Source organism: Aspergillus lucknowensis (assembly GCF_044049455.1).
Source record: "Aspergillus lucknowensis strain CBS 449.75 chromosome Unknown BJX67scaffold_43, whole genome shotgun sequence".
Taxonomy (NCBI): Eukaryota; Fungi; Ascomycota; class Eurotiomycetes; order Eurotiales; family Aspergillaceae; genus Aspergillus; species Aspergillus lucknowensis.
The window spans coordinates 168,459-196,188 of record NW_027263587.1 but is presented as its reverse complement, the minus strand read 5'-3'; the positions used below and the strand labels follow the sequence as shown (position 1 = coordinate 196,188).

General features: G+C 50.9%; 12 protein-coding genes across 12 annotated transcripts; 3 read left to right on the top strand and 9 right to left on the bottom strand.

Moving 5' to 3' along the window:
* Positions 1–684: 684 nt before the first annotated feature.
* Positions 685–1,358, bottom strand: rcf1 (respiratory supercomplex assembly factor RCF1; the record flags this gene model as incomplete). Its single annotated transcript, XM_071031491.1, has 3 exons — positions 685–1,112; positions 1,171–1,241; positions 1,318–1,358. 3 exons carry the CDS (start codon positions 1,356–1,358, stop codon positions 685–687), a joined length of 540 nt encoding a protein of 179 aa, XP_070883186.1.
* Positions 1,359–1,890: 532 nt separating this feature from the next.
* BJX67DRAFT_361939 (threonine dehydratase, biosynthetic) lies at positions 1,891–4,138 on the top strand. Its single transcript, XM_071029935.1, has 3 exons — positions 1,891–2,297; positions 2,363–2,579; positions 2,635–4,138. The coding sequence occupies exons 1-3, from the start codon at positions 2,112–2,114 to the stop codon at positions 3,933–3,935; spliced, it is 1,704 nt and encodes a 567-aa protein (XP_070883185.1). The 5' UTR covers positions 1,891–2,111; the 3' UTR covers positions 3,936–4,138.
* Positions 4,139–5,198: 1,060 nt separating this feature from the next.
* Positions 5,199–7,411, bottom strand: BJX67DRAFT_227905 (NAD-dependent succinate-semialdehyde dehydrogenase). Its single transcript, XM_071025861.1, has 4 exons — positions 7,039–7,411; positions 6,895–6,982; positions 5,542–6,811; positions 5,199–5,477 (listed from the first exon to the last, which is right to left on the bottom strand). Exons 1-4 carry the CDS (start codon positions 7,159–7,161, stop codon positions 5,360–5,362), a joined length of 1,599 nt encoding a protein of 532 aa, XP_070883184.1. The 5' UTR covers positions 7,162–7,411; the 3' UTR covers positions 5,199–5,359.
* BJX67DRAFT_227891 (uncharacterized protein) lies at positions 7,412–9,778 on the bottom strand. The gene has a single exon (XM_071025860.1). The coding sequence runs from the start codon at positions 9,595–9,597 to the stop codon at positions 7,663–7,665; it is 1,935 nt and encodes a 644-aa protein (XP_070883183.1). The 5' UTR covers positions 9,598–9,778; the 3' UTR covers positions 7,412–7,662.
* A 315-nt stretch (positions 9,779–10,093) lies between these two features.
* BJX67DRAFT_384037 (uncharacterized protein) lies at positions 10,094–11,659 on the bottom strand (the record flags this gene model as incomplete). The annotated part of the gene is made up of 1 exon (XM_071033588.1): positions 10,094–11,659. The coding sequence occupies one exon, from the start codon at positions 11,657–11,659 to the stop codon at positions 10,094–10,096; it is 1,566 nt and encodes a 521-aa protein (XP_070883182.1).
* A 200-nt stretch (positions 11,660–11,859) lies between these two features.
* On the bottom strand, positions 11,860–14,324 carry nop7 (mRNA-binding ribosome synthesis protein NOP7). The gene is made up of 3 exons (XM_071025859.1): positions 14,209–14,324; positions 14,055–14,153; positions 11,860–13,961 (listed from the first exon to the last, which is right to left on the bottom strand). The coding sequence occupies exons 1-3, from the start codon at positions 14,228–14,230 to the stop codon at positions 12,061–12,063; spliced, it is 2,022 nt and encodes a 673-aa protein (XP_070883181.1). The 5' UTR covers positions 14,231–14,324; the 3' UTR covers positions 11,860–12,060.
* An 88-nt stretch (positions 14,325–14,412) lies between these two features.
* On the top strand, positions 14,413–15,993 carry BJX67DRAFT_227835 (GPI-anchor transamidase subunit GAB1). The gene is made up of 5 exons (XM_071025858.1): positions 14,413–14,609; positions 14,668–14,732; positions 14,792–14,994; positions 15,048–15,670; positions 15,734–15,993. Exons 1-5 carry the CDS (start codon positions 14,468–14,470, stop codon positions 15,970–15,972), a joined length of 1,272 nt encoding a protein of 423 aa, XP_070883180.1. The 5' UTR covers positions 14,413–14,467; the 3' UTR covers positions 15,973–15,993.
* Positions 15,994–16,013: 20 nt separating this feature from the next.
* On the bottom strand, positions 16,014–16,966 carry BJX67DRAFT_384034 (N-terminal L-serine N(alpha)-acetyltransferase NAT4; the record flags this gene model as incomplete). Its single annotated transcript, XM_071033587.1, has 2 exons — positions 16,014–16,786; positions 16,891–16,966. The coding sequence occupies 2 exons, from the start codon at positions 16,964–16,966 to the stop codon at positions 16,014–16,016; spliced, it is 849 nt and encodes a 282-aa protein (XP_070883179.1).
* A 299-nt stretch (positions 16,967–17,265) lies between these two features.
* On the bottom strand, positions 17,266–19,349 carry BJX67DRAFT_361925 (aldo/keto reductase). The gene is made up of 6 exons (XM_071029934.1): positions 18,757–19,349; positions 18,557–18,703; positions 18,383–18,487; positions 17,997–18,334; positions 17,775–17,920; positions 17,266–17,720 (listed from the first exon to the last, which is right to left on the bottom strand). The coding sequence occupies exons 1-6, from the start codon at positions 18,823–18,825 to the stop codon at positions 17,557–17,559; spliced, it is 969 nt and encodes a 322-aa protein (XP_070883178.1). The 5' UTR covers positions 18,826–19,349; the 3' UTR covers positions 17,266–17,556.
* A 106-nt stretch (positions 19,350–19,455) lies between these two features.
* On the top strand, positions 19,456–21,268 carry BJX67DRAFT_227724 (phenylalanine--tRNA ligase subunit alpha). The gene is made up of 2 exons (XM_071025856.1): positions 19,456–21,012; positions 21,076–21,268. The coding sequence occupies exons 1-2, from the start codon at positions 19,556–19,558 to the stop codon at positions 21,167–21,169; spliced, it is 1,551 nt and encodes a 516-aa protein (XP_070883177.1). The 5' UTR covers positions 19,456–19,555; the 3' UTR covers positions 21,170–21,268.
* A 609-nt stretch (positions 21,269–21,877) lies between these two features.
* rps21 (40S ribosomal protein eS21) lies at positions 21,878–22,379 on the bottom strand (the record flags this gene model as incomplete). Its single annotated transcript, XM_071033586.1, has 2 exons — positions 21,878–22,112; positions 22,348–22,379. 2 exons carry the CDS (start codon positions 22,377–22,379, stop codon positions 21,878–21,880), a joined length of 267 nt encoding a protein of 88 aa, XP_070883176.1.
* A 2,001-nt stretch (positions 22,380–24,380) lies between these two features.
* On the bottom strand, positions 24,381–25,522 carry BJX67DRAFT_384030 (NUDIX hydrolase; the record flags this gene model as incomplete). Its single annotated transcript, XM_071033585.1, has 3 exons — positions 24,381–24,979; positions 25,038–25,390; positions 25,473–25,522. The coding sequence occupies 3 exons, from the start codon at positions 25,520–25,522 to the stop codon at positions 24,381–24,383; spliced, it is 1,002 nt and encodes a 333-aa protein (XP_070883175.1).
* Positions 25,523–27,730: the final 2,208 nt, after the last annotated feature.

Below are 27,730 nucleotides of genomic sequence, written 5' to 3'. Positions count from 1 at the left end.
GCTGTGGCGCGAAATTGTTAGAGCATTGAACAGTTAGTTCCTCGCTCTTCTTACTTCAATCATTGGGTTCATATTGAACGCGCAAGGAATTCCCGATTCTCCAACACGGAGCGAACTGCGGGAATATGCCCGCCACGAGTTCGAGCGTCATCGGAATGTCACCGATTTAGTAGGTTTTCTCGCTTGAAATCTGAAATCACAGACTAACATGTTGTCACAGCAACATATACGATACCTAATTTCGGTAAGGGCGGTTGCTCTTTAGTACTGTTGAAGTATTCGGTTACTAACCCGAACAGACTGGCAAGTCAGAGTTTGATATAATGAAACGATACATTGATGAACAAGCAAGAGCCTGATGCATGGGCACGGGCTCCAAGAGAATACATGTAACTACCCGATAGAGTGCCCAGTGCATGTGGCTAATGTCCCCAATACAACCTACTGCATTGCGAGCAGGCACATTGCGCGCAGTAGTAGCCATGAGAACAGCAGCGCGCCAGGTTCTTCCTTTGCCTTTGATGCGAAAGCAGTACGGAGCTGCGGATTTTAGTTCCCGCAGTCATAGACTCTAGAAGAAAAAGAGAATTATATCTATAACAAAATATCTCCACACCCAAAACGCCAAGGTCTCAAAAGAAGACCAATTCAGCAATATACACAGGCAAGCTTAACTCAACAGCCTTACTTCTGCCCTGACAATAGTTCCATAATGGCATTCAAAACTCCAATGGCCTTTTTTTCGGAAGGTTCGAGAGCGGAGCGTGCCTTGTCTTGCTCTGGTGCTGCAGACGGCTTCTTGCCAGCTTCCCTCGCCGCCGCTTCGATAGCGGCGTGACGTTCCCTCCAGTCCCTATCTTCCCTGTCCCGAATCTCCAACTCACGCAGCCATGCATCCCGTTTTTCCTGGCTCTTCCGCTCCTCCAACGCCTTTTCGAACTCTCTCCGCTGTTGTCTCTCCGTCTTGAAATACATTCCCCCGGCAACCACAGCGAGAAGGGTAAATCCCTGGGCGTAAATACGGGCGCGAAACATTCGGTTCATTTCGACTGAATCTCCAGCCTTCATTGATCGGTAGGCACGGTAGAGCGCATAGCAGGTAGCAGCACATCCTTAGATCAGAGGAGGTTAGAAGCCTTTCTCCGCTAGGCCGTGCACTTGTTCACTTACCCAGCGGGATTACAGGCTCTTCCCTGAGTCTTCTTCGAAACTTCTGGAGTCCCGTTTCCTCCTCAAATTCTCTGTGTTTTTTCCAATCGTCAGAACATATCCTCGGCGCACTTGTATGGATCGGGCTCGCAAGCCGTGGGCACATACGGGTTGCCATCGAACGAAGACGGGAACGATTGGCCGCTCATTATTGCCGATATGTATTCAAAGTAGAACCACTCCAAATCAATTCGCAAAGGCGCTCAGTCTTCGATCCTGAGTAAGTGGTCGGTGGGCGTTGTGACGTCGAGAACGACTACCAACCCAGCGTATCACCTCCCTAATATACGGTATTGTAAATACTGATACCATCCCATCATCTGAAGCTGGAGCACTCGGCCTTCGAGGAAGAGCTAAGAGGAGTTCTCGAGGTACCCGCAGGAAAAGTAGTTACAGCAGTAGCAAAGTCGCTATCGTCAGAGAGAATAGCTCTAAAAAGGAAAGCTACTCGAGGCTCAAAGATTGTTGTCTTCTTGTCGTTCGGCACCGGCTGTTGCCCCTCCGTTCCTCCAGCCTGCTCAGCGGGCACGCGGAGGAGAGAGTTAGGCAGACAGAAGGGAAAGCTCTTATCAACATAAAACGATTCCTCAGTTGCTGTGTACGTATTGAGTACTTGCCTCGATCCGATGTGTGACACAGATCTCGAAATATTGTTCCCTCAACCGGCGACTACTCGTAACCTTTGAACCTTGGAAGCCGCAAGTACATTCCTAACCAGGAACGTAGGGCTGCCAATCTGACATAAACATCCCGCGCCGATCGCGGAATTTTTCTGCCTCCGCCGCCATCAGTCATAATCACAAGATTCTCCTCCACATTTAGATCGGAAGTATTCGCGGCCTGGACTGTTTTCGTGCCCGTCAATCTCGAGCTCGAGCGTACGCCGAAACGGACTCTTCAAAATGTCGGACAAATCTTCTCCCAATGGGACGATGACACCGACTTCCTCCAGGCTCAGCAGCCTGGCCCTGACAGAATACTCTGCCATCCCCACTCCGACATCAGAAAAGGAGGAATATAAAGGGCCGGACTCTCCGCCTTGCTGGGATATTCCTGACGCTTTCTTACTTCCCAATGGCTATCCGGATGTGAGATATTTCTCTTACTGTGTCTCTGGTTCACACCACCGCTAACGTGGCCCTTCCCGTCACAGTACCTCCGGTTGATCCTGACTTCCCGCGTATACGAAGTGACTACCGAGTCCCCGCTCCACCATGCTGTGAACCTCAGTAACCGCATGGAATGTCGAGTACTCCTGAAGCGGGAGGACATGCTCCCTGTATTCAGTTTCAAGCTCCGCGGAGCCTACAACAAAATGGCCCATTTAACTAACGAGCAACGGTGGAAAGGTGTCATTGCATGCTCTGCAGGTAAGACCATCGGATGCACTCGTCGAGGTGGTACGGACTCTCATAATTTGTCCAGGAAACCATGCGCAGGGTGTCGCATACTCCGCCCGCAAATTAAAGATTCCCGCCACCATTGTCATGCCTTCTGGCACACCCGCAATCAAGCATTTGAACGTCGCCCGGCTCGGCGGTAGCGTCGTCCTTCATGGAAATGATTTCGACTCTGCCAAAGAAGAGGCACACCGCTTGGAAAAACAGCACGGCCTCACGAGCATCCCGCCGTTCGACGATCCCTACGTTATTGCCGGACAGGGGACCATCGGAATGGAGATCCTACGCCAAGCCAACCTGGAAAAGCTTGAAGCTGTTTTCTGTGCCGTTGGAGGAGGAGGGTTGATTTCTGGTATCGGTGTCTACCTGAAGCGCATTGCGCCGCATGTTAAAGTCGTTGGGGTTGAAACTCACGATGCCAACGCAATGGCCCAATCTTTAGGCGAGGGTTCTCGTGTACTTCTGAGTGAAGTTGGGCTCTTCGCGGATGGGGCGGCGGTCAAGAGCGTTGGGTCTGAATGCTACCGAGTCGCCCGTGAAGTGATAGATGAGATTATCCTCGTCTCCACCGATGAGACTTGTGCCGCGATCAAGGATGCTTTTGAGGACACACGATCCATTATCGAACCTGCAGGTGCCTTGGCTATTGCAGGACTCAAGAAGTACGTCGCAAAGTATCCTAGCCCTCATACCAACCGTGAGCTTGTTGCCATTACCTCGGGGGCAAACATGGACTTTGATCGGCTGCGATTCGTTGCAGAACGTGCGGCTTTGGGTGAGCGGAAGGAAGCTCTTTTCAGTGTCAAAATTCCCGAGAAGCCGGGTGCCTTTACGAAACTCGTGGAGGTCATTCTTCCTCATGCTGTCACCGCGTTCAGTTACCGCTATGCCGACGAAAAGTCGGCCGACGTCCTTATGGGGATTTCTTTGTCTGCCTCAACGGGCCGAGAAGATCTCGCTAAAATCATGGCCGAGCTGGTCAGGGGTGGTATGAACCCTCGGGATCTCAGTGACGATGAGCTTGCTAAGCGCCATGTGCGCTTTTTGGTCGGCGGACGCAGTAACGTGGAGGATGAGCGTCTGTTCATGTTCGAGTTCCCGGAGCGACCCGGCGCACTCGCCAATTTCCTCACAACGCTCCGCCCCAACCAGAACATTTCATTATTCCACTACCGTAATTACGGCGGGGATGTCGGCAAGGTACTTGCCGGCATTCAGTGCCCGCAGCCGGAGAAAGCAGATCTGGAGGCATTTCTGCGTGATCTTAGATACCCGTTCAGTGAGGAGACTGAGTCTGAGACATACAAGACTTTCCTCCGCCATTGAGTCTTCTCTTCTGGCAATTTTTTGAGCTTCAGCAAATGCACAAAGCGAATATTTCGGCGTTTGGACTCGACATGGGTGGTTTTTGTGGCTTTGTTTGTTCGCTGGCAGGGTTTCGGCTGTATAGAGTTGTATCAGGGCTATCCCTACCTTGTATTATTTCTCAGATTAGCTGGTATGCTAATGCATAATACTTTACACAAAGATTCTTCAAAAATGTTTGAGATAGCTACACTTCAGACCCAACCTTCATAATACCTCATCATCCTCCATGTTGCTCATCGACCAATCAAACACGCGAAATTGACTTCTTCGGAAAACGGCGATGTAAATTATCCGGCATCATTTCCTCCAAACCCTCAACACTTGAGTCTACAAACAAGAACAATAATAACTCAACACACCAAACCAGCTCACAAAGTATATACCCGAGAGCGGGGGATATTCAATACCGCTGAATCCGTCCACGATATCCTCCATGGTCTCTCTCCGCCCCCTCCTCGGTCCTTCGACCGCCCTCTTCCGACAATTTGTCCCCCGACTGAACCACCTCCGATTCCTCTCTCGTCCATTCTCACAATTATCACGCCTCACACTAAACAATGGCCTTCGTCTTCTCCGATCCGGGGAAATTTCTACGAGTCAAACGCAGGTAGCGACCGGAGTTGGTGCGGTCTCCGCCGTGAAACAGCTGGAGCAGGTTCGTGGGATGAAAACGAGGTCTTCGGTGAAGAGGTTGTGCGATGGGTGTAAGGTACGCGACAAAATTCAGCAGTATTCTTAAGAATTTGCGCAACTGGATATACGGCGTGGATGGATTTTCCCGGCTAACATGATTTCTGTCGTTGTATAGCCGGTGCGGAGAAAGAATCGGGTCTATATCATTTGGTAAGTGGGCTTTTCCTTCACGAGTTGAGCTATTGTTCGATTGAACACGTGCTAACGGGAATTGCTTGCAGCTCGAAGAATCCGAAGCATAAGCAGCGCCAGGGGAAATAGAGTGTTGTTCCAAGAAGGGAACGATAGGGAGGGGTTTTCAGTGCCAGTATCACGAGGGTTGTTAGATGGTCGACCTGCGGTCTCCAGAGACGCCCTTGATATTGCATACTCCGGCACTGTATTGTTCATTGGGACATGACCAATCGGTTGGTTACGGCGCATATGTTCTGTGATGTATCATTGCATGTAAATTAGGCTTCCACAATCCTAGTCTCAGCATTCTCTTTTCCTCGATATATCTATGTCTACCTGGTCTCCACCCGGGCCTCAATGGTCAGCTCCCTCTAACCCCAAGCGCCATACCTGTGCAAGTTAATAAATTTGCTCAATAGGACGTTAATACAATCATATTTTCAATAAATACAACGATATTGTATCAGTGCTTCATCGAGATAAGGCTAACATTGGAGATTTCATATACTTTTTGTTTACACCTGCAGCGGCTCGCCCATCCCACCAAACGTAACACTCTTGATGACAAGGAATTCTTCAATTCCATATTTGCTGCCCTCCCGGCCAAATCCACTTTGCTTGACACCCCCGAACCTAGGGAGTAGATTAGTTCTGCGATTGTAGCATGTAGTCCGACGATTCAGTGGAAGTAACTTACGGCGATGCGACATCGCTGATGAGACCAGTGTTGACACCAACCATGCCAACTTCTAGAGCCTCAGCGACACGGAAGATACGCTTAATGTTGCCGCTAAAGAAGTATCCAGCAAGGCCAACCTCAGCCTTATTAGCAAGTTCAACGACCTCCTCCTCGCTCTCGAAGGGGAAAAGCCCGGCCACGGGCCCGAATGTCTCCTCAGAGGCAATTCGCATGTCCTTTGACATTTCCGTCAGGACCGTTAGGTCGTAGAACGTGGGCCCGAGGTTAGAGAGTCGCTTGCCCCCGGCGACGAGTTTGGCACCCTTGGACACGGCATCCTGCACATGCTCGTCGACCTTGTCGATGGCACGGTTATGGATGACGGGGCCGTGAGTGATGCCTTTTTCGAAGCCAGCACCAACCTTGAACTCCTTGACCTTTGCAACAAACCGCCGAACAAATTCATCGTAAATGCCCCTCTGCACGTAGATGCGGTTGGCACAGACACAAGTTTGACCTGAGCTCCGGAATTTTGAGGCAATAGCGCCTGCAACCGCCGCGTCAAGGTCATCGACATCGTCAAAGACAATGAAAGGAGCATTGCCACCGAGTTCCCAGGATACTTTCTTGACGGTGGACGAGGATTGCTTCATGAGAAGCTTGCCGACGTTTGTTGAGCCAGTGAAAGAGACCTTGCGGACATCTGAGTGCGTGGTTATTGTTTCGCCGACTTCCGGAGTATTCTTCATAGCTGTAACGATATTGACCACGCCCTTAGGGATCCCCGCGCGGTGAGCCAGCTCCGCAAGAGCATTGGCGGTAAATGGTGTCTCCCCCGGTGACTTTGTGACTACCGTGCAACCAGCAGCCAGAGCTGGCCCGATCTTCCGCGTAATCATAGCTGCGGGGAAATTCCAAGGTGTAATCAATCCGCAAACGCCGACAGGCTGTTTAACGGTGATCACCCGGTTCCCGGCCACAGAGGATGGGATGGTATCGCCGTAAATTCTGGGCGCCTCCTCGCTAAACCATTCGAAGAAGCCAGCAGCGTAATTTACTTCTCCTTTAGCATCCGCAAGGGGCTTCCCATTTTCCCATGTAATCAACGTTGCTAAATCTTCAGCATTATCAACCATTAGTTGGTACCATCGCCGGAGCATCCGAGCTCGCTCGCGGGCCAAGGTCGAACGGAACTTAGGGAACGCCTCGGCGGCTGCTCGGATGGCTTTCTCGGTGTCCGATGCACTAAATTCGGGGCATGTTCCGATAAGTTTCCCAGTGGCAGGATCTATGAAGGCAAAGACGAACACGCAGCCCACGATTAGCACGCCACTTTCATAGCCGGCTGAGCTCGAGGAGTTGCGCCCATACCGTGAATTTCGAACGTCTTCCCTGACTCAGCATCCACCCACTCGCCGTTAACATAAGCTTTTTGAATGAAAAGCGACTTGTCTTTCAGCTGAGTATCCGATTTGTTAGCAAAGGCTATGGTGAGTACAACCGAGTGCTGCTCACTGGAGGCACAGCATGCCCTGTGACGTAGAGCCGTTTGGCGTGGTCGGAAGAAGGCATTGCGAATGGATATCGTGGTCGTGACCGAAGTAATTGCTTTGACAATGGGCGCACGATTCTCTCCATGTTTTAAAACTGAAATCCGCCCGCATCGGGGAAAATACCGAAGAGCCGGAGCGGTTGGCCGTCCCTTTTATCAGTTCCGGGAAGCAGGCTGTTTCCTCAGACCAGGCGGGGAGACTGGGCCAATCTGGTAGCGCTATCCGACGAGGAAAGGAATCCCGACAAGCGGAACCTTTCGTGATATGCGAAGCAGCCAATCTCAATGCTGCTTCTTTTCGCGTCCAGGTCCAAAGAGCTTGTCTCATCCCGGTTTTTCCCCATCCCCGCTCGGGAGGAGCTTTGAGTCACGTGACATTACGTCATGGTGAGCGCAGAATCTAGCTAATCATTGGCCAGCCTTGCCGGAATTTCTGAAATCCTCCGTATTATTGGCTAATAAAACCGAGCCTTGGCCCGGCATTCTCTGCGAGAAAGCGCTAATGCCTCAGGTACCCAGAAAGTAGAAAGTCATTATTGTTAACAGCTCACAACAATTGATCGGCCGCTCGACTTCAGTGAGGTTTTTCATACATCTTGTTGTTGTTCGGAATCACCACTGCGCGTTTGCGATTTTCCATCTCTCGGGCGATAGTTTGGGTGTATGTTCTTGAGATGCTGATTTAGATTCCATACTCGAGAAAATCCCTTCTTGTGACGGCTGCACTTCTTGAAAGGACAAACCAGGGCCTTCTTTGTGTCAGTACCACCCACTCCAGAAGGCAGTGCCGTCTTGGACATGCTGTCGCCTCGAGAAGTGGAGCGTCTCCTTGTCGAGGAAGTGCGGGTCGGTGGTGAGCGACGCGCGAGCTTTGACGGCAGCGACTCCTCGCGTTGAATTTCTGTCGGATTGCTTTCCGTAGATAAACATTTGCGCACATCGTCCATGGCTCGTTCATTGGATCCTTCCAGGAATTGTGGGACCACCATCTCCTCACCAGACAAGGCAGAGAACCGATGAGTAGCACGTTGAATCACCGCTAATGGCAACCTCATCATGGAGGCGATGCCTACTGTATCTTTCCAATCTATGAGGCCCAACCGAATAGTTGCAGACGTGGAGCGCTGGCGGCGATGATTTGATGGATTTCTGCTTCCCGCATCGGTGTTGCGCGGCCGAGATGGCAGAGACGTTATTCGTCCGCGTTTTCGTCCTCTCGACTGACTTCTATCCAGTTCCGTTCTCGCTCCTTTCTCCGTAGCTGATGGGGCGCGCGAATAAACGCTGTTCGTATCGGCATCGCCCTTGGGTCCCGAAGTATCCTCTATCGATTCATGTCCAAAGTAGACGCTGCTCATGTCAGACGCTCTTGACGAGCTACGTGCGCGCTTTCTCCCTCTTGACCGACTCTTATCCGACAGGTTTTCGGACCCTGAAGGTCCATGAAACAATCGAATCCCCTCTAGTAACTGTTCAAATCGGGTGATGATATTTCGCGCAAGTGGTCGTAGTTTCTCTCGCGCTACATCATCATCTGCAAGGAATGTTGGGCGTTGGTGGAGACTCAGAGACTCCCGTTCATCTTCCCACTCCGTGTCGCACATTGTGTCGTCTAGGTCTGACTGGGTGTTGGATGATTTTAACACATTCTTCTTCGCCCGATGAGCGGGGTGTAGGTAACCGTCTGCTCTCGGTCGATCACTTTCCGACCCTCCATCTGTCGGCGACCTCGGGTGGTCAGGATTGAGTTGATAAAAGCCCGTCCTTTTCGCAGATTTTGACGAATCCCATTCTCTACTCCGGAATCTGTCTTTTGCAGTCTTCAGCACAAATGCTATAATAGACTCTTCGAGCTCTGCGCTTGGTCGTGGATCTGATTTCATCCTAAATGTCCATCTATCGTCGTCCAATCGCCGTATGCGCTCATCTCGACGAGGAACATCATCGCTAGGCATCGGCCAAGCCGTCCATTCTGCTAAGTTGTTCACAAGCTGGGTATCGCCTGGGCCATCGTTTTGTTCGGTAATGCCCTGAGACAGTAAAACATGGGCATTGTATAAATGAGCCGCCAGATCCCTCGCGCGGATCTCTTCTAGAGACTCGACGGTTTCTCTGTCATCTCTTGTCAAGTCTAGCCACAGATCAGCAGTCCCGTGAAATCTGTTAGGCCGATATGGAGGCGGTGATGAGGGATGGTCTTGGGTTCCGGGAGGAGAATCCACAGACATCCGTGCAGAATCCAACAACGGGTAGGCTGCGGAATCGCGATTCGGTGGAAATTCATATGTCTTGTTTCTGCTAGATACGTAGGTTTCATCATCGTCAGCATCCTCGCCCCCTGTGATCAGGCCACCACCTGTAGTAGCAGCAGCATCAACATAATCTAGGAGTCCATCTCCCGGAAAATGCGCGTACTGTTCCTTGTCGATGTCCTGACTCGACCCACCGAATAAAGATCTGTATGGCTGCGTATATGGAGGGCGTCTCGTGTGCGCGGGTTGATCGTCGGAATACAGAGACATGCCTCAAAGACCAGTCGTGCGTGATTCCCCTCGGCGGAGATTCGCGTGGCCTGATCGACGTAGCGGGTTCCTAAGGTGGGCACATAACAGATAAAGAACCGCGAAGCGGAAGAAATGCAGAATTACTGGTTCAAAAGAACTCCGCTCTACATCGGAAGTATGGGCATCAATGACCGGGCCTGTCGTCGCGACTGCTTGCCAAAGAAGTGGACGACCGTAGTGAGTGTCTGCCGAAGCGAGGCGAGTCCATGAGCAACAGGATGGCGTCAAATTAAAGTAATATGCAGCGCAAAACGCGGTGCCAACAGAAAAATAGCTGACGTCGAGTTCTTCTGTATTCAAGTGTCTGGCGAGCTTCCAGCCTATTTTTTTATGCCGGCGATAAGATAAAGTCGAATATGTGTTTGTCTTGTTTGTAACTGGAGATCACATGAGTACGGCATACCCTTTCTGGAACTGCATCTGCTCTCCAAAGCCTGACGATCCTCCTCCTCGTCTATCCCTCTATTGAATTCCTCCAGTCTTCAAGATCATCAAGATACCTCTGACGTTCCCGCCTGTGCCTGTCATCCTCATCAATTTGATCTTCCGTTCCCACCAGCGTTAATGCAGCTTCGACGGCTTCCACTGCATTTCTCATGAGCCCCGGGTCATCATCTTCTTCAGATAGGGCGGCCATACAGCGGCCCAGCACACCATATATTGGCGCCTTCTTCCATTTACTGACATTTTCGGCATTCTTTTCTCGCTCTACAGCCTTCTGAGCCGTTTGTATACCCAGCCTCAGATACTTCGGGTCACCCTCATCCTGATACAAGATTTCGTAACACTCACTCGCAAGCCCAAGCCGCCCAAGGAGCTTCTCATAGTCCGTCTCGGGCGTCTTTAAGACTGCCTTTTCCAGGTTCTCAGTCTCGCTGATCAGATCATCTATCGTATGCCGTTGGTTATAGCGAGCCTGTTGCAAGAGTGCCAGCTTATACAATGCCTCTGCCTGGGGTTCTCCTTGATCTTCTTCTTTTTCAGACGCTAGGATATTCTCAACAATCTTCTCCTGGGCGTAGACAGCACCGTTGAGACCCGGCGGCAGACCGTGCATGACAAGAGACTCCTCTAAAGCGAACTGGAATAGGTCAAAGCGACTCTTCCATTCCGGGTGATCCCTTGGTATGGCTTCACTCGCCCGTTGCAGGTTGTATGCTGCTTCGTGATAGTCGTTCTTGGACCCCGTAATCTGCCCAAGTCTGAGGTACAATCTCCCAAGCCACGCTTGGTAAATTGCATACGCGCCTTCCGGATCATCCTCAGAGTCAAAATCCTCACTCAGAATTGTCTTGCAGGTAGCAATGGCTGTTCGATAGTCTTCTTGGCTCTTTGTCTCGTTGTTCGCCGCTCGACGGTCGAGAAAACCGATCTTGCTATGCAGCAGCCGTCTCGGACGTCCACCGGTCTCGCCAGCTGCCTCGATCGCCTTGTCAGCGTATTGGACGGGGAGATCCAAAAGCTCCAGGTCCTTTTCATCGTCCCTGTCGTATTTCTCCCAATGGAGGGTGCCGATGTCGTGGATAACCGCAGCTATCTTATCCCCATCGCCAATTTCCATCCATGCTTTGAGAACTGCATCGGAAGCATGAGCTGCCTCGCCATACTCCCCGTCTCTTCCAGCCATATACAACCGAAAATGGCAATCCGATGCAACACCTAAACGCGCTGCTTTCTCGCGGGCTGTCTCGCCCGCGCTTTGAGCACGCTCGGTAGCCAACTCTAGGTACTCAAGAGCTTCGTCGAGGTCATCGTCATCAGGTGAGTTGGATCGCCGATGTCTCGAGTCGAGGTAGTTGGCCACCCGGAAGCAGTATCTCGGCAGTCGCGGATTCTCAGCAGAGCACAGCTCCACTGTTCTTCTCGCGCAGAGAATTGCGGCATCAAGAAGCTCAGGTTTACTCTCTTTTTGGAATCGCTTGTGGTAGGCTTTCGACAGATTATCGCAAGCTGCTGCATCCTGCATGCTTTCAAGGTGGCCTTCAATGCTAATTTGGGGTGCCGCGTGTTGTCCATCCATAGGGCCGCTCGCCGTGTTCTACGTGCCTCTTTGGAAGCGCGTTAGGTCGGGAAGATGAGCTCTGAAGAGTGTCAAAAAGAAGCAAGACAGAGAAGGTCTATTTCAAACTTGAGCTCCTTACGCTTGCAGAGGCAACACGACGGATCCTCGTATTCAGAGCAACCACTAAAGGCCCAAAGGGGCATCGAGATTGTGGATCCATTAGTGTGAGATACGAATACACGCGCGCCCTGTGCTTGACACGCAACCACTGCGATCTACGAAGAACAGCAGAGACTCTCCTCTTGACAAAGGTACGAATAGTCAAATGCGCCCGAACTGCCGGCAGCCTCCAAGCAATAAAAGGATACCATTGCGCCAGGGACAAGTGAGACGTAAAACAACTTTTAGCGCACACTAGTCTAATTGCCAGTTTCTTTCTCGAGCTTCCTCCGCTTCGACCGCAACTTCGCAGACTCCTCCGCCTGCTTCTTGTTCGAGTACATCATCTTCTCCAGCAATTTCCTCTTCTTCCGGCTCATCATCATCTTTTGTCGCTCCAATTCCTCTTCCTCCTGGCGCTTCTTGGATGCAATCTTCTTGGCCTGGGATTTATTAGCTGCCGAAGCGTCGCTCCCTGAGAAGGGCAAGCCAGCGGCCTCAGCTTCGAGTTCCTTCTGGTGCTGCGTTCGGGCAGCTTCTTCTTCGTCTTCCGATTCGGAGCTGGCATCTGCGTCCTCGAAACCCGTAAAGCCTGGTTTTCCGTCATCTTCCTCCTCCTCACTTTCGCTTTCGTCATCGGTACCCGCGACATCCATACCGCCATCCATGGATTCATCCTCATCCCTTTCGGACCGGGATTCACTAGCATCTGCAGGAGCTGGCTTTTTCTCGGTAGATTCCTCCATTTCCTCGTCGCTCTCTTCCTCCTCAGCCGCCAGTTCAGCCTCACCCTCCTCTTCTTGTTCGGCTAGGCTGGCACGAGGGTCGTAACCTCCCTTCTTGGGCTTGACCCACGGACTGAGGTGAGGTGGCAAGGTCGCGCCTGGGGTGTACAGGTCAGGACGGAGGAGCTTCCCTTCGTTGATGCTATCCCAGATCCATTGAGGCTGGACGTATGTTCGACCGGGAATACGAGTACCGGGTCTCACCTTCTGTACAGCACCGTCTTCGGCTGCAGCAGGGATGGCAGGAAGAGAAGATTCAGGCAAGGATGGACGGTCCACGATCTGATGTGTGATTCGCGGATCAGCTTCGTTGTGTGTGAAAGCCCCGTCTCCAAGAACACTATCCCATCCGATGCGCTTGCACCCAAAGGCCCGGAGGATGAATTCGAGGGGCGCTTTAGGGGCTTCTCGGGAAATGTAGAATGTGAAGGGTGCGAAAAGTGAGCCAGCCTGGTCACCGCTCAGGTCCGGTTGGGGAAGTGTATCGGCCTCAGGAGCCGCAGGCTCGAACTTATCGATTGCATCTGTTGCTTCTTCAGTTGTCTCGGTGACTTGCTCGTTGGTCTGATCAAGCTTGACGTTCTTAATAACCCTGTCAACCTTTTCCTGAACTTCACGAGAAACCTCCTGGTTGGCATTGGCCGACGGCTTGTTACTCGCTTCAATAGCCTTGGGGGTATCTCCCACTGATCGTCCTTCTAGGGTGAAGGCCGCCAGTTCTGCTCCGTTCTCGTCACTCCGAGTGTCGAACTTGGGCGGATACCTAAGTCCAAGCGTGGAATATAGCCGAAAATTGACAAATCCTAGGAGGGTGGTGTAGAACTCGACGAACGTAGCCATAATCCGATAATCCACATCCCCATTGACCCGTTGCACAAATCGGTAGGGGACAAGCCACATGATATCTTGACCTTGGATAGTCGCTTGGTAGTAGATACCCTTAATTGAAAGGAATGACTTGCGCAGAGAGTTGGTTGTGATCAGGTAATGTTGGAATTCGTGGCAAAGGCGCTGGCAGAGGGCGATGGTTTTGGGCGGAACATGATTGGTGGAAGGCAAGTTTGCGAAAAGGAAGAGAAGAGACAGTGCATCGTCAAGATCCCTGAGAGCGTCAATGAATGTCGGATAACGCTCCTTAATGACATGGTCCAAGGTCAATTTCGGCGCATGATTCTTCTCTAGACGGGCTGCATCGCTGACTTCTCCACGTCCAAGAGATCGCGCAATCTTCTTCGCAAGTGCCTTTTGGTCGCGGAATTTCCGTAGGAGCGGCTCATGCAGGAGGTACTGGATATCCTTGGTGTAGTAGAAGGTTGTATTGGGAGTAGAGGACTTGGAAGCTTTCTTCTTATTCCGTGGCTCGCGAGGGTAAATTCCTTCGAAGATTAAGGCATTAGCGTCGCTGCCCGAGTAAAAAAGCAACACAGCCTTGGAAGTCAATTGCGGCTTCTTTTAAGGGAAAGGCAAACCTTTGAAGATGCATAGTCGACGGAAATCCGGTAATGAAATCTGGAGTTTGCGCACCGCCTGGGTTCTAGTGATGTAGTTTTTGGCCTGGCCAGAGGTACCTGTGGTATTGAGTGAGAACAAGGCATCTAAAAATGTTCTGCTATGAATGCGTACCCTTCTTCTTGATTTTCGCCATCACTGCGACTCGAAGTGGTGGATTGGATGAGAGATGGGAAGAGCGTCCGCTTCAATTCCCCAAAAATTTGAAACTTTTTTCCCGCTGAGAAAAGCTTGGTTGGTCCGTGCACCAAACCCGGCGGAGGCTTGGCACGTGAGGACAGGTGGAGGAGTTGGTCCAGAGCATTCAAAAGCCTCGGCCAAGGGGCCGTTCTTGCATTGCATTGCTCCTTCTTGTCGGTTGGTCAAGGTCATCATGCCCGTCAATCGCAGGAAGGCTGCTGTGCTAGGCGGTGCCCTCATTTTACGACTCCTGCTTTTGCTCTTGTTTCCCTCACTGCCCGACCTACTGACAGGCCGGGTGGAGGTCTCGACCCCAGTGACCAGCTTCAAGAGGCGTGAGTCCTCTTTTGTGCCTCCTACTTGGGCAACCCGTCAATTATTGACCCTCTGTAGTTCAAGAAGGCCTCTTCCTCTACAATAGGAATGTGTCACCCTACGACGGAGGGCTCTTTCACCAAGTAAGTATCGGAGAAATCGGGCACCACAGAAGCTCTACTAACGCTTCTGATGTACGAAGGCTCCTCTACTACTTCCGATCTTCTCGCTATTGCCGAACGCCCAGGAGTATCCTTTCCCGACTGCGTTGTTCTACTCCCTCCTCGATTTGCTCAATGCGAATGCCTTGATCACCATCTCCGATTCCGCACAGGCAGTATCGGGAAGGTTATACGCGTCAATAAGAAAAGAGATTACATGGGATGGGGCTGTAATTGCCGCATGGTATGAGAATGAGCGGGTATAGAACGGGGATACATGGCGCTAATTCCGAGCAGGTTCCTGTTTAACCCCTTCACCATCGCGACTTGCCTTGGTCGGTCGACTGCAGTATTCACTTCGACCGGCATCCTATACGCGCTTTCAGCCGCGGTTCAGGGTCAAAGCCTCAACTCGATGCTCGCTCTGGGGCTCGCGTCGTACCTTTCAATTTATCCTGCACTTTTGTTCATCCCCCTCGTCCTCCTGTGCTACGATCGGCAGGCTCAGCGCAGCAACACCACACCCTCAACTGCTCTGTTTGTGGTAAAACACTTTGCGGTATTTTTGTTGAGCGTCGCGGGGCTCCTCGGTGTTTCCCTTCTGATTGTCGGCGACTTTGCCAGACTTGTTTCCGCGACCTATGGCTTCCACTTGCTCGTTCCGGACCTTACCCCGAACATCGGACTTTGGTGGTACTTCTTCATTGAGATCTTTGACTCCTTCCGGGACTTTTTCCTCGGTGTCTTCTGGCTCCACCTGACAGCATACGCTGGCAGTCTGACTGTAAGATTGCGTCGGCAGCCATTGTTTGTCATAACCTCGTTGCTAGGGATTTTTGCAGTGTTTAAACCCTATCCTAGCATCGCAGACGCCTCTTTATATTTTGCCCTTCTTCCGCTTTACCGACACATCTTCCCTTGTGAGGACTCCTTTATCCATGATTCCTTCCCCAATACCGTTTCGGGTTCGCTGATATTACTAGTGATGCGCTACACATTCTTCTCCGTCTCGGCCCTTCTCTATGCCTCGTTGCTAGGCCCTGCTTTCTATCACCTGTGGATCTATGCTGGGTCTGGAAACGCGAACTTCTTCTACGCAATAACTCTCGTATGGAGTCTGGGTCTCTCTCTCATCATCGCGGATACAATATTCGCCGCCCTTCGCGACGAATGGGAGCTAGAGAACCCCGAAAAGCGCGGCAAGACCGTCAAACAAGTGTAATATATTCCCATCTATACCAGGTCAAACATGCTCTTGATAGGTTAGGGCAACCTTTTGGACATAATCTGATAGTCAGCCTCTTTTAAGGTTCCATTCCGCAGCTTCCGCGGCCTCGGGGAATTCTCATCTTCCGTATAACCCACTCTCTCGTAGAATGTAATCGCACGAGGATTTGACTTGAAAACCGTCAACATCGCTTTCTCAAGCCCAATGCGGGCACCTATTCGCCCGAAGCGCACCATTAACTCCTCCCCTAATCCTCGCCCCTGCGCCTCCGGCATGAGGTGAATCTCATAGCAATAGAGCACCTCATATCCGTCCTCATACGTAACCATGAATTCAAGGAAGCCCGCGAATTCCCCACGGCAAGAACCATCCCTTTCACTCTCAGTAATTCCGTGGGGGACAACAACACCCGGCCCACCGCGTCGTAGAATCATATACTTCATATCAGGCAGCTTCATCTCCTTCTTCTTTTCGGCGGGTGACCAACCCAGCTTAGAGTTTTTGTATGCGGTCGATGAAGTTAGCTCGATGAGCTGGAAGCATGCATTTAAGTCGGCAGCCGGAATCGTTCCTGCTGTGTAGATGTCAAGCGTGTATTTATCCTGCTGGGTTTCTGTCGAAATATTCGGTTGGTCGTGCCCGGGATTTTCCCCATCGCGAGTTATTGAAGCGATAGCTTCTTCTTCACTCCTCGTCCGCAGCTTTTGAAACTCAAGTTCTGAAGATGGGATATATAAGGATAAGAATTCCTCTAGTGTTAATGCATTCGTGCGTTCCACTAATGGGAGTGGTTTTGGTTTACGTGCATCTAGGGAACTGTCAACTACGGCACCAACCAGACCATATCACCATTCGCAGTAGGCGGGAGGTGAACGCAAAGATGCTGAGAAAGTTGGAAAGTAACAGACTCACCAGATTCACGCCTCTTAGAGGATGGCTCCGTGCCTGTACGAGCTCTCTTCTTCGAACGGCGACGGGCCAGTGGCATGGTTGTTGTTGGCAGGAATCTTCGGGTTTTGAAGAGGTTTGTTTGGCATATAAGAGAAGTCTAGTGAAAAGTGAAAGATATCTGTTCGGACACTAGATCATTCAAGTGTTTTATATGAGGGTAGTTGTGAATGAGGGTTTGTCTAGCTGCAGGTTCGGTAGATGGGGAGGCAAATCGCGTTCCGTCCGCGTTGTGGTTGAGATCCAACACTGACGGAAGCAGTGACTCAAGTACAATCTACAATCAGGCTAACGAGACCAGATGAACTTGGTTCCAAGCCACAGTATAATTTTACTTTTGTTGTATTTCGAGAAATGGACTGTGATCTTGAATATATGGTCAAGAGCCTTCTGCTAATCCCTCTAGACCAGGAGAAATATATACAGGACAGGACGACTGCTCGCACCGCTCTTCGTCGATTATAAATCGAAGTTTTATTATGTGTCATGACTACGCGTGTCCGTTTTAAATGCTTCCTAGTACAATTGCAGACAGACGCTAGAATTATTCTGGCTATCCTACGTCTCTCAGGAACCAGCGGCATATCCAAAGAGCGCGGAACGCCCTCCAACGGCCGCAGGTTAAAGCATTTACGCAGCCCGTTTTTTCGCAGCGTCTTCCTCCGCCCTGCGCTCAGCTTCTTCATCTCCAAGCTCTCCGAAAATGTCAACTCCCCAGCGGAAAGGGTAGTTGTACCGCTGGTGCCTTTCGAGCTTGTTTAGGGCCTCGAACTCGGTGTCGGGAAGGACAAAGTCTAAAAGAGTTAGTTTCACCATATATTCTGTAGCTTTGTCTCTGGAAGTCATACCCTGGAAGTTGCTCTCGATGCGGGATGGTGTGACACTCTTTGGCAGAACAACTGTACCGCGCTGCACGGCCCAGGAGATCAGCACAGCCGCGGGGTCTTTACCGAGCTTTTTGGCAATCTCGATAACGGTAGGATCGTCGACAACACTATTAAAATTAGCTTATGGCCTATTATTTTGACGGCCAGTCCCAGCCCTCGGCACCCAGAGGGAGGGGGAAATACCGAGGGACACCATAGATGTTGTTGCCCAAGGGGCTATACGCGACGGTGAGAATGTTCTTGTCTTTGGAGTACTGAGTGAGCTTAGGCTGTTGGAGATATGGATGGGCTTCGATCTGGTTCACGGTGGGAGGGATCTCTGCAATCTTGAGGAGCTCGTCGAGCTTTTCGGCGGTGAAATTGCTGACACCAATGCTCCTGATCTTGCCGGCCTTGACAAACTTCTCCAGCACTCTCCAAGTGTCGGCTACTGGGACATTCGCCAGCCGGAATCGCTTCGAAACTGGGTCAATCGGCGTGAGAGTTTCATTTGTATGCTCAAACGCGACGGGCCAGTGAATCTGGAGTTTGTTAGTGGGTATCCTAGAAGGATAATATTCGAACCATACTAGATATAGATCGAGATAGTCCGTCTGGAGCTCCCTCAACGTCTTGTTAAGCGCCTCCTCAACGTTTTCGGGGTGGTGATGGGTGTTCCACAGTTTGCTGGTTATCTGGCCACGGATAGTAAATCTAATCAGCTCAAACGGTTTGAATTCTGTAACCGCGCGATGTATGCTCACGAAAATCTGCTCCCGGGGAACGCCAGACTTCTTCCAACCGTTCCCGACTTCGGTCTCGTTTAGATAGCATGCGGCAGCGTCAATATGGCGATATCCCACGCGGAGGGCGTGCTCAACAGCGTTTTCGACTTCATTAGGTTCGGAGAGCTACTGCTGTTAATACTGGCTGTCCGAATATGGCCTTTTTTTGGTGAGCATACCCAAGTACCCAAACCAACTGCAGGGATATCGTATCCAGAGTTAAGCTTGAAAGAGCGTCCTAGAGACATACTGTGGTTTTGGAAATGTAAAATTTATGCTCAAGGGTTCCTGAGTGTGAGCAACAGACAAGGAGAAGCTTAACGGGACGGAATGATTGATAAAGAGGGGAAGTTCTGCCCCTCATAACCGAAGTTAGTCGATCGTCGCAAGACCTCCGATCATACGTCGCCATTTAATAACTGGGGCATTTTCCTTGAAGTTTCCTCGAAACCCACCCTATCATCCGTTGCGCAATCTCAAACGCAGAGTTGTGACGCTGTGCGACGGGAAGTTACCCTCTGAAGGTTTCTCTCAGACTTGATTGGAAACGAGCGAAGCATGATACTTGTCTCCTGGCAACAGGCCAACGTCCATGTAGCCAATTCCATGGCGCGATTTGTGTGGCGGTATTTAGTGATTGGAGCTATCAGAGATCCAGGCTGCTGTATATCAACTGTTCCATGAAATTTGAATGGATATGGACCAGAATGTAGAGACTCCTCATGCAAATCCAGTCTGCGAGATCGTGGCTTGACATGCATTGGCGGTGGAGTGGAGACGGCGGGGCTGTCAGGAAGAAAGCCACGTGACAACATTCTTGGTCTCGGTGCCCCGCCGTAACAATTTGGTGAGGGCCCAAAAAAGAAGTGGGCAGGACGCTCTGAGTCAATATCGCCAACGCTGGTCTCGAGTTTCTGCCAACACAGTCTGCGAATTCTGTTCTTCTCCGGTCTATGTACCGTGACCCCGATTACGATCATGGCGTCCGATATGACGAAACCCATTCTGGACGCCCTGTCCGCGTCCGAGGGGCCAATTCTTTCCAGCGAAGCCTTCCCCTCCATCCCCTCACTAAGTATTAAAAGTGCGGTTGATCGCCTGGCCTCGCGACAGATGGTCGAATATGAGACAATTGAGAAAGAAGCCGCCGTTTTGACGAAAGAAGGAGAGGATATCGCTGCCAATGGCAGTCACGAGGCTAAGGTGTTTGAGGCTGTTGTCGCAGCTATTGACGGGTTGAAGATTGGTGACTTGCCTGGGATTGTCGGAAAGGAAAACGCCGGTATTGGACAGGGGAATGCCTTCAAGCGAGGATGGATTAAGAAGGACAAGGATACCTTGCGGGCGACCACCGACAGCATTGTGGACGAGACTCGAGACCTGCTTCTAAACATCAAGAAGTCACAAGCTGTGGCGGACAAGAAAGTCCTTGTGGACCTGAAGCGGCGGAAGCTGATCAGTATCCAGAAAGTTATCAGTTTCAAAATTTCGAAGGGCCCTAAATACGCCAAAGAATTCGTCAAGGAGGAGACGGATCTGACAGCCGAAATGCTGCACGATGGGTCGTGGAAGACTGCCCACTTCAAGCCCTACAACTTCAATGCTAGGGGTGCACCTGCTCCCTCTGGTGCCTTACACCCGCTCAACAAGGTTCGACAGGAGTTCCGGAGTATTTTTTTCGAGATGGGTTTCGAGGAGATGCCGACCAATCGCTTCGTGGAGACCGGCTTCTGGAACTTCGACGCGCTCTACGTACCTCAGCAGCACCCCGCTCGTGATCTTCAAGATACCTTCTACATTTCCGATCCTCTTACAGCTGATCCTCCCCGCGAAGACCCCGAACATGACCCGCATCGCCCCAAGCCCGTACACAAACCCACGACTACGGAGAAGAAACTCGACTACAAGGAATACTGGGAGAATGTCCGCCAAGTCCACGAGGACGGCAAGTACGGGTCAATTGGTTACCGCTACCCATGGAGCGCCAAAGAATCGCTGCGGCTTGTTCTTCGTACACACACCACGTCGGTCTCCACGTACATGCTCCATAAGCTCGCCGCCAACCCACGCCCCGCGAGGTATTTCAGTATCGACCGTGTCTTCCGTAACGAGGCGGTCGATGCCACTCACTTGGCCGAGTTCCACCAAATCGAGGGTGTCATTGCTGACTTTGGTCTGACCCTGGGGGGGCTGATCGGTTTCATGGAGGTCTTCTTCGCTAAGATGGGAATCCATCAGCTTCGCTTCAAGCCTGCCTACAACCCCTACACCGAGCCGAGTATGGAGATCTTCGGCTACCATGAGGGACTCGGCAAGTGGGTGGAGATTGGAAATAGCGGTATGTTCCGGCCGGAGATGTTGGAACCTATGGGTCTTCCTAAGGACATGAGGGTCTACGGATGGGGTCTCAGTCTTGAGAGACCAACTATGATCAAGTGAGTTGCGGCCGGATTATACGTCCTTTCGGTGCTTTAAGCTGACCTTCCTCTTCTTTTTAGGTACGCCGTGAGCAACATTAGAGAACTGCTGGGCCATAAGGTTGACCTCAACTTCATCGAAACGAACCCGGCGGTCAGATTAGAAAAGGAATAAACCAGATCAACGAAATAGACCAATATAGTCTCATGATATACCCTTCCAACCACGATCTAATGAGACTACACCAATGACGGAAACCAGTAAAATAGGGAAACAGTGCAGAAGAATAACTGAAAAAAATATCACCCTACAACGCACTTCCTGTCTCGTAAAAGTCGACTGCGGCCTACGCGTAACGAAACGAGGAAATGTATGTCCCACCCGTATCTGTGCCCCAGCGCATATCTCTGCAGCAGTGGCTCTTCAGTAGGCGGGAATCAAGTGATCTTCGGCAAAGAGATATATGATGTTACGATTCTACCTCGTCGCTCATGGGGGAGGAGCAGATGTATGTTACGGGAACATTCAATCCAGTCCTCGAATGAGGAGGTATCGAGTGCCGATTTGCGTGCCGTGATCGCGGAACCCAAACGTAAGAGATAGATATGGAAGAAAAAAGGGATAAGTATATAGAGGAAGAAATGAAATGGCTTGATTCTTCGAAATTTAGTTGAAGTCTCTTATATGAAGATCGTATCGGGCGTATGATAAGACCATAACACAATTATATGATATTACGATCCACAATTTCATTCCTAACCAGGAAGAAGAGTATTCGGTTAGCCTCGTCCATGCTTCTCACTTCGACCGCAGAAAACAGGATCAGGATAGACGTGACTCACCAACCCCTATCACCGTCGTTTTCCCATTTTTGAAACGCGATTACCGCTGGCTGCTAGCAGACCACACGCCACGGATGTATCCATCACGCTGGGTGAGACGGTTCAGAGAGTCGTCGCTCTCGCCGCGGGCACGGATGAAGCCGCACAGAGCATAGGTTTGGTTCTCGCCGGTGTAGCGGCCGTTCTCGTCGACCTTGCCGATGGAGATCTGGACGGAGGCGTGGTCGTTGGCTTTGATGATGCGGTTGGTGGCGCTGCACTTGCGGGGGACGTAGCTGTCAAGGGGAAGAGATAACTGTTAGCGGTTTTTGTTCAATTTCTTGCACGCGGGTTTGCGACTCCCGTTCTGCGCGCGTTTTCTCTGGGGCGGTTTCAAAGGAGGTGTAGATTATCGTGCGAAAAAGATTCCACCCCATGATTGATTGAATCTTCTCCCTTCGATATCCTTCCCGGAGGTTTCGCTTCCTTGATGTTCATGAAACCAGAGACATTGCAAGACTGGGCACGTACAGATCGACGATTTCTCCCTTCTCGTTCTCCATTTTGGCGGCTGTCTGTTTAAGGTCAACGACGGACGGTGATTTAACGGTGGTGCGCTGCGGGTTGAACTGGACAGTCGTTGTCGAACTTTTGGCTGGCCGCGAATTCGGCTGCGCGGGTTGTGTGGGTCATGTGATTCTTGTCGAGGGTTCGTTTGATGTGTGGCTGACGTTTGTGGCGGTGCGTTGTCTTCTTGGTTCCATTAACGCCTTAGGTTTAAGGGGGAAATTGACTCGAGGATCCGCCTGCCCATGGTGTTTGGTTTAGTTTTCTGTTTTTGGTACCCTGGAAAGTCGCCCAGTAGTACGTGGACGCCGTGTCGTTATCATTATTATTGTCTGTCAAGCTCATCCTCGTGAACGAGCTTCGCTGTTCTGACACGTACCCTCCTGGCCGACGCAGCCAAACGGCGCGACAATGATGGTGACTTCTCCCACGCAGGTTTCCCAGCTCAACGAATCAAACATCGCCCTCTGGACGTTGTTCCTCTGCGCTTTTCTGATGTTTTTGGCAATACTAGGCTTTCGAAAACTCTTCAAATGGAAAAACAACAAAGGTCTTGATCTTTAGAATTAACGACTTCTGATGATGAATAAGAGGCTATCCGAGGAACTAACTTAACAATAATAAGGATGAAATTTCAATCTCACGCCGAGCTGTTTTCCGCTTCGGTTTCCAACCTCTGCTCAGCTAGTATTTCCAAACCCCGTTCTCCTGTGGCCCCGAAGGAAGAAACCTGACGAAGGAAGTAGCAAAACCACGTGAGCCCCAGGGCCGTGACCCGAGCGAGTCTTTTGGATACCACGCCTCACCACCTCGTCAATCACCCGATCGGTGAAGGACACGGCCTCCCATGTTTGCGCAGACTCAAGAATGCAAGACCTGCATGGGAGGCCTGTCCAAGCCGTACGGGAGTACAAGGTCTCCTCAGAGGAGATTTGTTAATGGTTGGAGACTTGTTATGGAGAATTTGTAAATCTTCCCAGTCGCTACTGAATACTGCATGGATTGGAATTTACAGCTCCATTAAAAAGTGTCGACCCCTCTAGTGAAGGGCTCCTTCTGGTTGACAGCTTGCATAAGTTTTGGTGTGGAGTAGGCTATCACCTTGTTAACGAGTAACAAGGCAGGAAGAGGTTATATGAACTTACAGCGAGTAGGCAGAGAGGTTGCACAGTTAATTATGATCCAGTCAGTGATCATACCATCGGTTATGCAAGAGTGGTAGCTCCCCCCCGCCCCTTTGAAACGTGATATGTGGTCATGGACCCGGTCCTCTTCTCTCAGTATTTCGACCGCCCACTTCTTTTCCGGAATCCAAGAATCAACGGCGTGTCGTTGGCGTGGAAACCCGTCGACATTATCCGACGATCGGACGTAGTGTGAGGACGTTCAGTGCGTCCGCAAGATGACGGCCTTATCATCCGCAGAGCGACTGTGTAAGCCCCATCAAGACACACATGTTGCCGACTTGCAACTTATTGTTGTGTATCTGAGAATTGGTGTAGCTGTGAGGCCGTGTTGGCCTTCGTCTGCAAGATAACCACGAGTTTGGACAGTCCCAACGGACGCGTCGGAGAGCTCAACACCTGCCGTAGGTGTGTATAGCCCGGGGAAGTGGTGTGAATAGCTTCGATTTCAAGCCCTTAGCAAGCCGGGCTCATAAGGGAATCGTGATCAGGTAATGTCCGTAGGCGAGCACCATGGATATCGACCGATCTAGGTGAGCAATCATAGGAATGAGAAAGGATGAAGATTCTGAGTTCCTAACTACGGGCTGTCGGGGAATATTAATACCTGCGAGAAGGCCTTGAGATAGGCTTCACGTTCACCCAATCAGGAAGGACGGAATGAAGAAATGAAGGAAAGAGAATACAGAATTCGGGAGGTGGCGCAGCAATGCTGGCCGGGCGATCCTCATGATGAGTTGATCCTTCACCGATGACCATTCATCCGTCGACAGGTTATACGCCTGTCTAGTGACTATATAGCGAAATACTACCTCAAAGATTACCGTTTTTTCCGGGGAAGATATCCTTCTTCCAGGTGAGACTGAGCTCGCTGGTGCTTCCGTTATGGAATCGTACAAGGACAACTCTTTCAGACTCTCCTCGGCGGGCAGTGTCTTTCAGCTCCGGGCCAGGATGATCCAACAACAAGACCGCGCGCCCATCTTCTGCAAACTTACCAACCTTCGGGGAGATACACTTCTCAGTCCATGGTGGGCTGCCGGAATTTACAAATTCGATAAGCTGTCCACGCCGGCGCTGGAGTTCATCCAGTGGAGCTGCCCGGGGCTCCTTATCTAGGAATTGCGACACCAAATTCAGTAAGACAAACTGTGGTGGAAAGAGGATTATATCTCCTTGTCCAGCTTTCCGAAGCCATTCGGATGCAGGCAGGAATTGAGCCTCGGCAATTTCAACACCTCCGTCGCTGGTCGGAATCTGGATTTCCTCGCGTTCGCCTTCGGCAGGAATTTCGTTCAATAATGGCTTGTCCGACTCGAATGGCAATGGCAGAAAATACAGGTACATCTGCGTTGTGTATCGCTTTGGAACATTCGTTGGGGTGACCCATCGTGTGAAGGGGATCAAGCCATCTTTATGCACATTGTATCAGTCGTGTCAGCAGAAAGCGTGGAAAGAAAGATATCTCACCTATATTTGGTACAGCTGCGGCATTTTGCTTCTTCAGCCATTCTGCGAATGTGGTCTGTTTTTGGTGGATCTGTCGTCGCCCATTCTCGCGCTCTTCCCCCCCAACCGCGAGCATCTTCCCAGAACTCTTGTCTTTCGCAAGAAGGATGCCACTCTCTTCGAACAACTCGCGGATGGCTGCATTCCGGTACCAAGACGCATCTTCATGCCTCTTTGGATCCCCTGCAGGTGGGCACCGTCCATCCTGGAGCGATAGGTTTCCTCCGGGAAAGACGTGAGCGGATGCGAAAGATGTGGATGTCTTCACGCGATGAAGGAGGAGAACTTCGTTCTTTGGCGATACCAGAACGACACTGATGCGCATTAGCTTCTATTTATCCAATGGACGGCGTTTCATTGCGCGCTCATCTCGTGTCTTTCACATTGGCGACTGACCTCGAGCTGGGCCGGGGATCAGCCGGCGGAGACTTCGGCTTGGGTGGCATCTTTCGAGGAGCCAATTGAGACTGTGGAGAGGATGAGCTCGCTTTACGAAAGCAAATCCCCGTAAAATTTGTCCAACAGGGAGATGAAGCCTGTCGTGGTATACTTGTCAAGGACAGTGAGCTTGCAAGCCCTCGGACAAGCTCCAGCTGGTGAAAGATTAACCGGGCGGCTGAGCGTGGAGGCACATGGGGAGTTGGGTGCATGTCCTCCTCAACAGGCGCAGCCGAGGTGCTTCAGGAAAGGCTTTTTCAAGAATAGATGGTAGCACAGGAACACAGCAGGGACCATTTGGTCACGATCCGTCGCGTGTTTCGGAGGCTCAGCTCGTCATTAACCTTGGCTACGGCGGAACCTCGGTCGACTTTACCCCGCGTTTACCCGCCATTTGATCGAGAACTATCATCTCGAGAAAACCGCAAGATTGGTTGATTTATTTACTTGGATGGACGAGAAGTGCATAGTGGATAAGTGCCTCAGATAGGGTTGTCACTGCAGAAATAGAGCCTCCAGTCAGGGCAACTCTAAGGTGCGATTTTCCCATATTACCCACTTTAGACCGATCCTAGGTGGCTGCTAGTAGTTTCCCACTCTGTTGAAGAGGGTCCAGAGTGAGAAGCCCGTCCGTTTTGTTGGGGATTATACAATCGTCTATTTTCGATTGATGGTGCTTGATCGCAGAAGTTCTGCGCAACTCATATGCTAGACTGATGCGAGTGTACTCCTCGAATTATGTTATTAGGGCTTGTCAGTCCTGCTTGGTTCATACCACCTGTGTGTCTCTGTAGTATCGCTGTGACTTGTCTCCGGCAATAATCTACGGATGTCCTTCTCCCGCGCATCGCGTGCACGCTTCTGTTCCAAAGATGCATTACTGGATTTCATTCTGGTTCGTTGGGGCGCTAATTCTGCAGGAACCCGCAGTTTGTAAACATTGCGCCGCGATTGAGTATCTGGCGTGGCAGGGATACTGGCAGAGACGAAGTTAGCATTGGTCGGTTCCCAGCAGGGACAGGACTTAGTTCTAAACTTACCTACCACATCGTGAGAATCGTGTATGATAGGTTCCACTTCCGGAGTACAGGTTCACTTCCGTACATAGGTTCGAGCAATGCCAGTTGATGAGTCGTTGAGTGTGGCTGTACTATCAGGATTCAGCCTTGGAACCATGAGATAGCACCGCGTAGCCTACCAGGTAGTACTATTTGGTGGAGTGGAAATGAACTGCTGGAGGGGAATCCATCACCTTCAACGAGTCAAGCCTCGTGCTCTACTACTTTGATTGGCTGTTAATGAGAGAACATTCAACACCCTCCCAGTTTTCCCAACCACCCACCCAGATATGAAACTGCTTTCAGCACAAGTCTCCACTGCGTGGGCTGTAACTAACTTATGCTTTCAGTTTGTGTGAATGCCTGAGTGGTATTCACCCATCTTTCTACAACTGTCCAATAAAACCTCTCCGCCGCGATGATGAAGTTTGCAAGCAATGAGTGAATTAGGTCGCACTTTCCGGTCAATAACACATAATTTCTCTCTGCTCTGACTACTTAAATCCCCTTCCCTCTCTTCGTCTCTCTTCTCTTCTTCTTTCTCTTACCATCCTTCCTGCATCTCGCTCCTGTCACAGCAATCTCCCCCATCATCCCCTTGGGTTGCGTTCCAGTAATTGCCGGAGACTACTTGTCTACTCTGTCGGCGAAGGAGTTGTTCTTTCTCCAGCTTGGATAAGATAGTCCTGGTAATTTGTGACAGTTGAGCTGCTTTCCCGTACCTCTGTCTTCTTGCTTTTGATGTACTCCGCCCACCTTGATGTTGTTTGAACTTGCGAGATCACTACAACCTTCGTACCGGGACTTGGTGCTGGGACGATGTCTAAGAGACGGCGAGTACTTCTTCCTTCTCCCCCGTATCCCCATGTATTCTGACTTCTTGCTTTGCAACAGCTTCGCGCGTCTACTTAGACTCTCCAGTGCGCTGAAGGTAGAGATCAAACAGTCTTACTGTCCATGGTGGGACGCTGAGTTATCAGTGAGTCTGCATCTTACTCAGCTCTGGTTCATAATTCGTGGCTAACACTAAGAAGAACTGTTGACAGTCGCTGAGATCGCGCCTGTCTTGGGCCTTCTGTCAGGGTGGAAGATTTCGAGTGGCTCTAGGGGTTGTTGAAGAGCGGAAGGCACGACACGCTACACATACGACACTACGAA

Excerpts from the sequence above, each read along its gene's own strand:
- BJX67DRAFT_361939 (XM_071029935.1), top strand. The coding sequence starts at position 2,112 with ATGTCGGACAAATCTTCTCCCAATGGGACGATGACACCGACTTCCTCC. Across the intron at positions 2,298-2,362 it reads TTCCCAATGGCTATCCGGAT|TACCTCCGGTTGATCCTGAC; the intron begins GTGAGATATTTC and ends TTCCCGTCACAG. Across the intron at positions 2,580-2,634 it reads TGTCATTGCATGCTCTGCAG|GAAACCATGCGCAGGGTGTC; the intron begins GTAAGACCATCG and ends TAATTTGTCCAG.
- BJX67DRAFT_227835 (XM_071025858.1), top strand. The coding sequence starts at position 14,468 with ATGCCCGTCAATCGCAGGAAGGCTGCTGTGCTAGGCGGTGCCCTCATT. Across the intron at positions 14,995-15,047 it reads GGGGCTGTAATTGCCGCATG|GTTCCTGTTTAACCCCTTCA; the intron begins GTATGAGAATGA and ends AATTCCGAGCAG. Across the intron at positions 15,671-15,733 it reads TTACCGACACATCTTCCCTT|TGATGCGCTACACATTCTTC; the intron begins GTGAGGACTCCT and ends TGATATTACTAG.
- BJX67DRAFT_227891 (XM_071025860.1), bottom strand. The coding sequence starts at position 9,597 with ATGTCTCTGTATTCCGACGATCAACCCGCGCACACGAGACGCCCTCCA.
- BJX67DRAFT_227905 (XM_071025861.1), bottom strand. The coding sequence starts at position 7,161 with ATGGAGAGAATCGTGCGCCCATTGTCAAAGCAATTACTTCGGTCACGA. Across the intron at positions 6,983-7,038 it reads CAGGGCATGCTGTGCCTCCA|CTGAAAGACAAGTCGCTTTT; the intron begins GTGAGCAGCACT and ends TCGGATACTCAG. Across the intron at positions 6,812-6,894 it reads GAAGACGTTCGAAATTCACG|ATCCTGCCACTGGGAAACTT; the intron begins GTATGGGCGCAA and ends TTGCCTTCATAG.
- BJX67DRAFT_227724 (XM_071025856.1), top strand. The coding sequence starts at position 19,556 with ATGGCGTCCGATATGACGAAACCCATTCTGGACGCCCTGTCCGCGTCC. Across the intron at positions 21,013-21,075 it reads GAGAGACCAACTATGATCAA|GTACGCCGTGAGCAACATTA; the intron begins GTGAGTTGCGGC and ends TCTTCTTTTTAG.
- BJX67DRAFT_361925 (XM_071029934.1), bottom strand. The coding sequence starts at position 18,825 with ATGTCTCTAGGACGCTCTTTCAAGCTTAACTCTGGATACGATATCCCT. Across the intron at positions 18,704-18,756 it reads CAGTTGGTTTGGGTACTTGG|CTCTCCGAACCTAATGAAGT; the intron begins GTATGCTCACCA and ends TAACAGCAGTAG. Across the intron at positions 18,335-18,382 it reads ACTATCTCGATCTATATCTA|ATTCACTGGCCCGTCGCGTT; the intron begins GTATGGTTCGAA and ends AACAAACTCCAG.
- nop7 (XM_071025859.1), bottom strand. The coding sequence starts at position 14,230 with ATGGCGAAAATCAAGAAGAAGG. Across the intron at positions 14,154-14,208 it reads GGCGAAAATCAAGAAGAAGG|GTACCTCTGGCCAGGCCAAA; the intron begins GTACGCATTCAT and ends TCAATACCACAG. Across the intron at positions 13,962-14,054 it reads TCGACTATGCATCTTCAAAG|GAATTTACCCTCGCGAGCCA; the intron begins GTTTGCCTTTCC and ends TAATCTTCGAAG.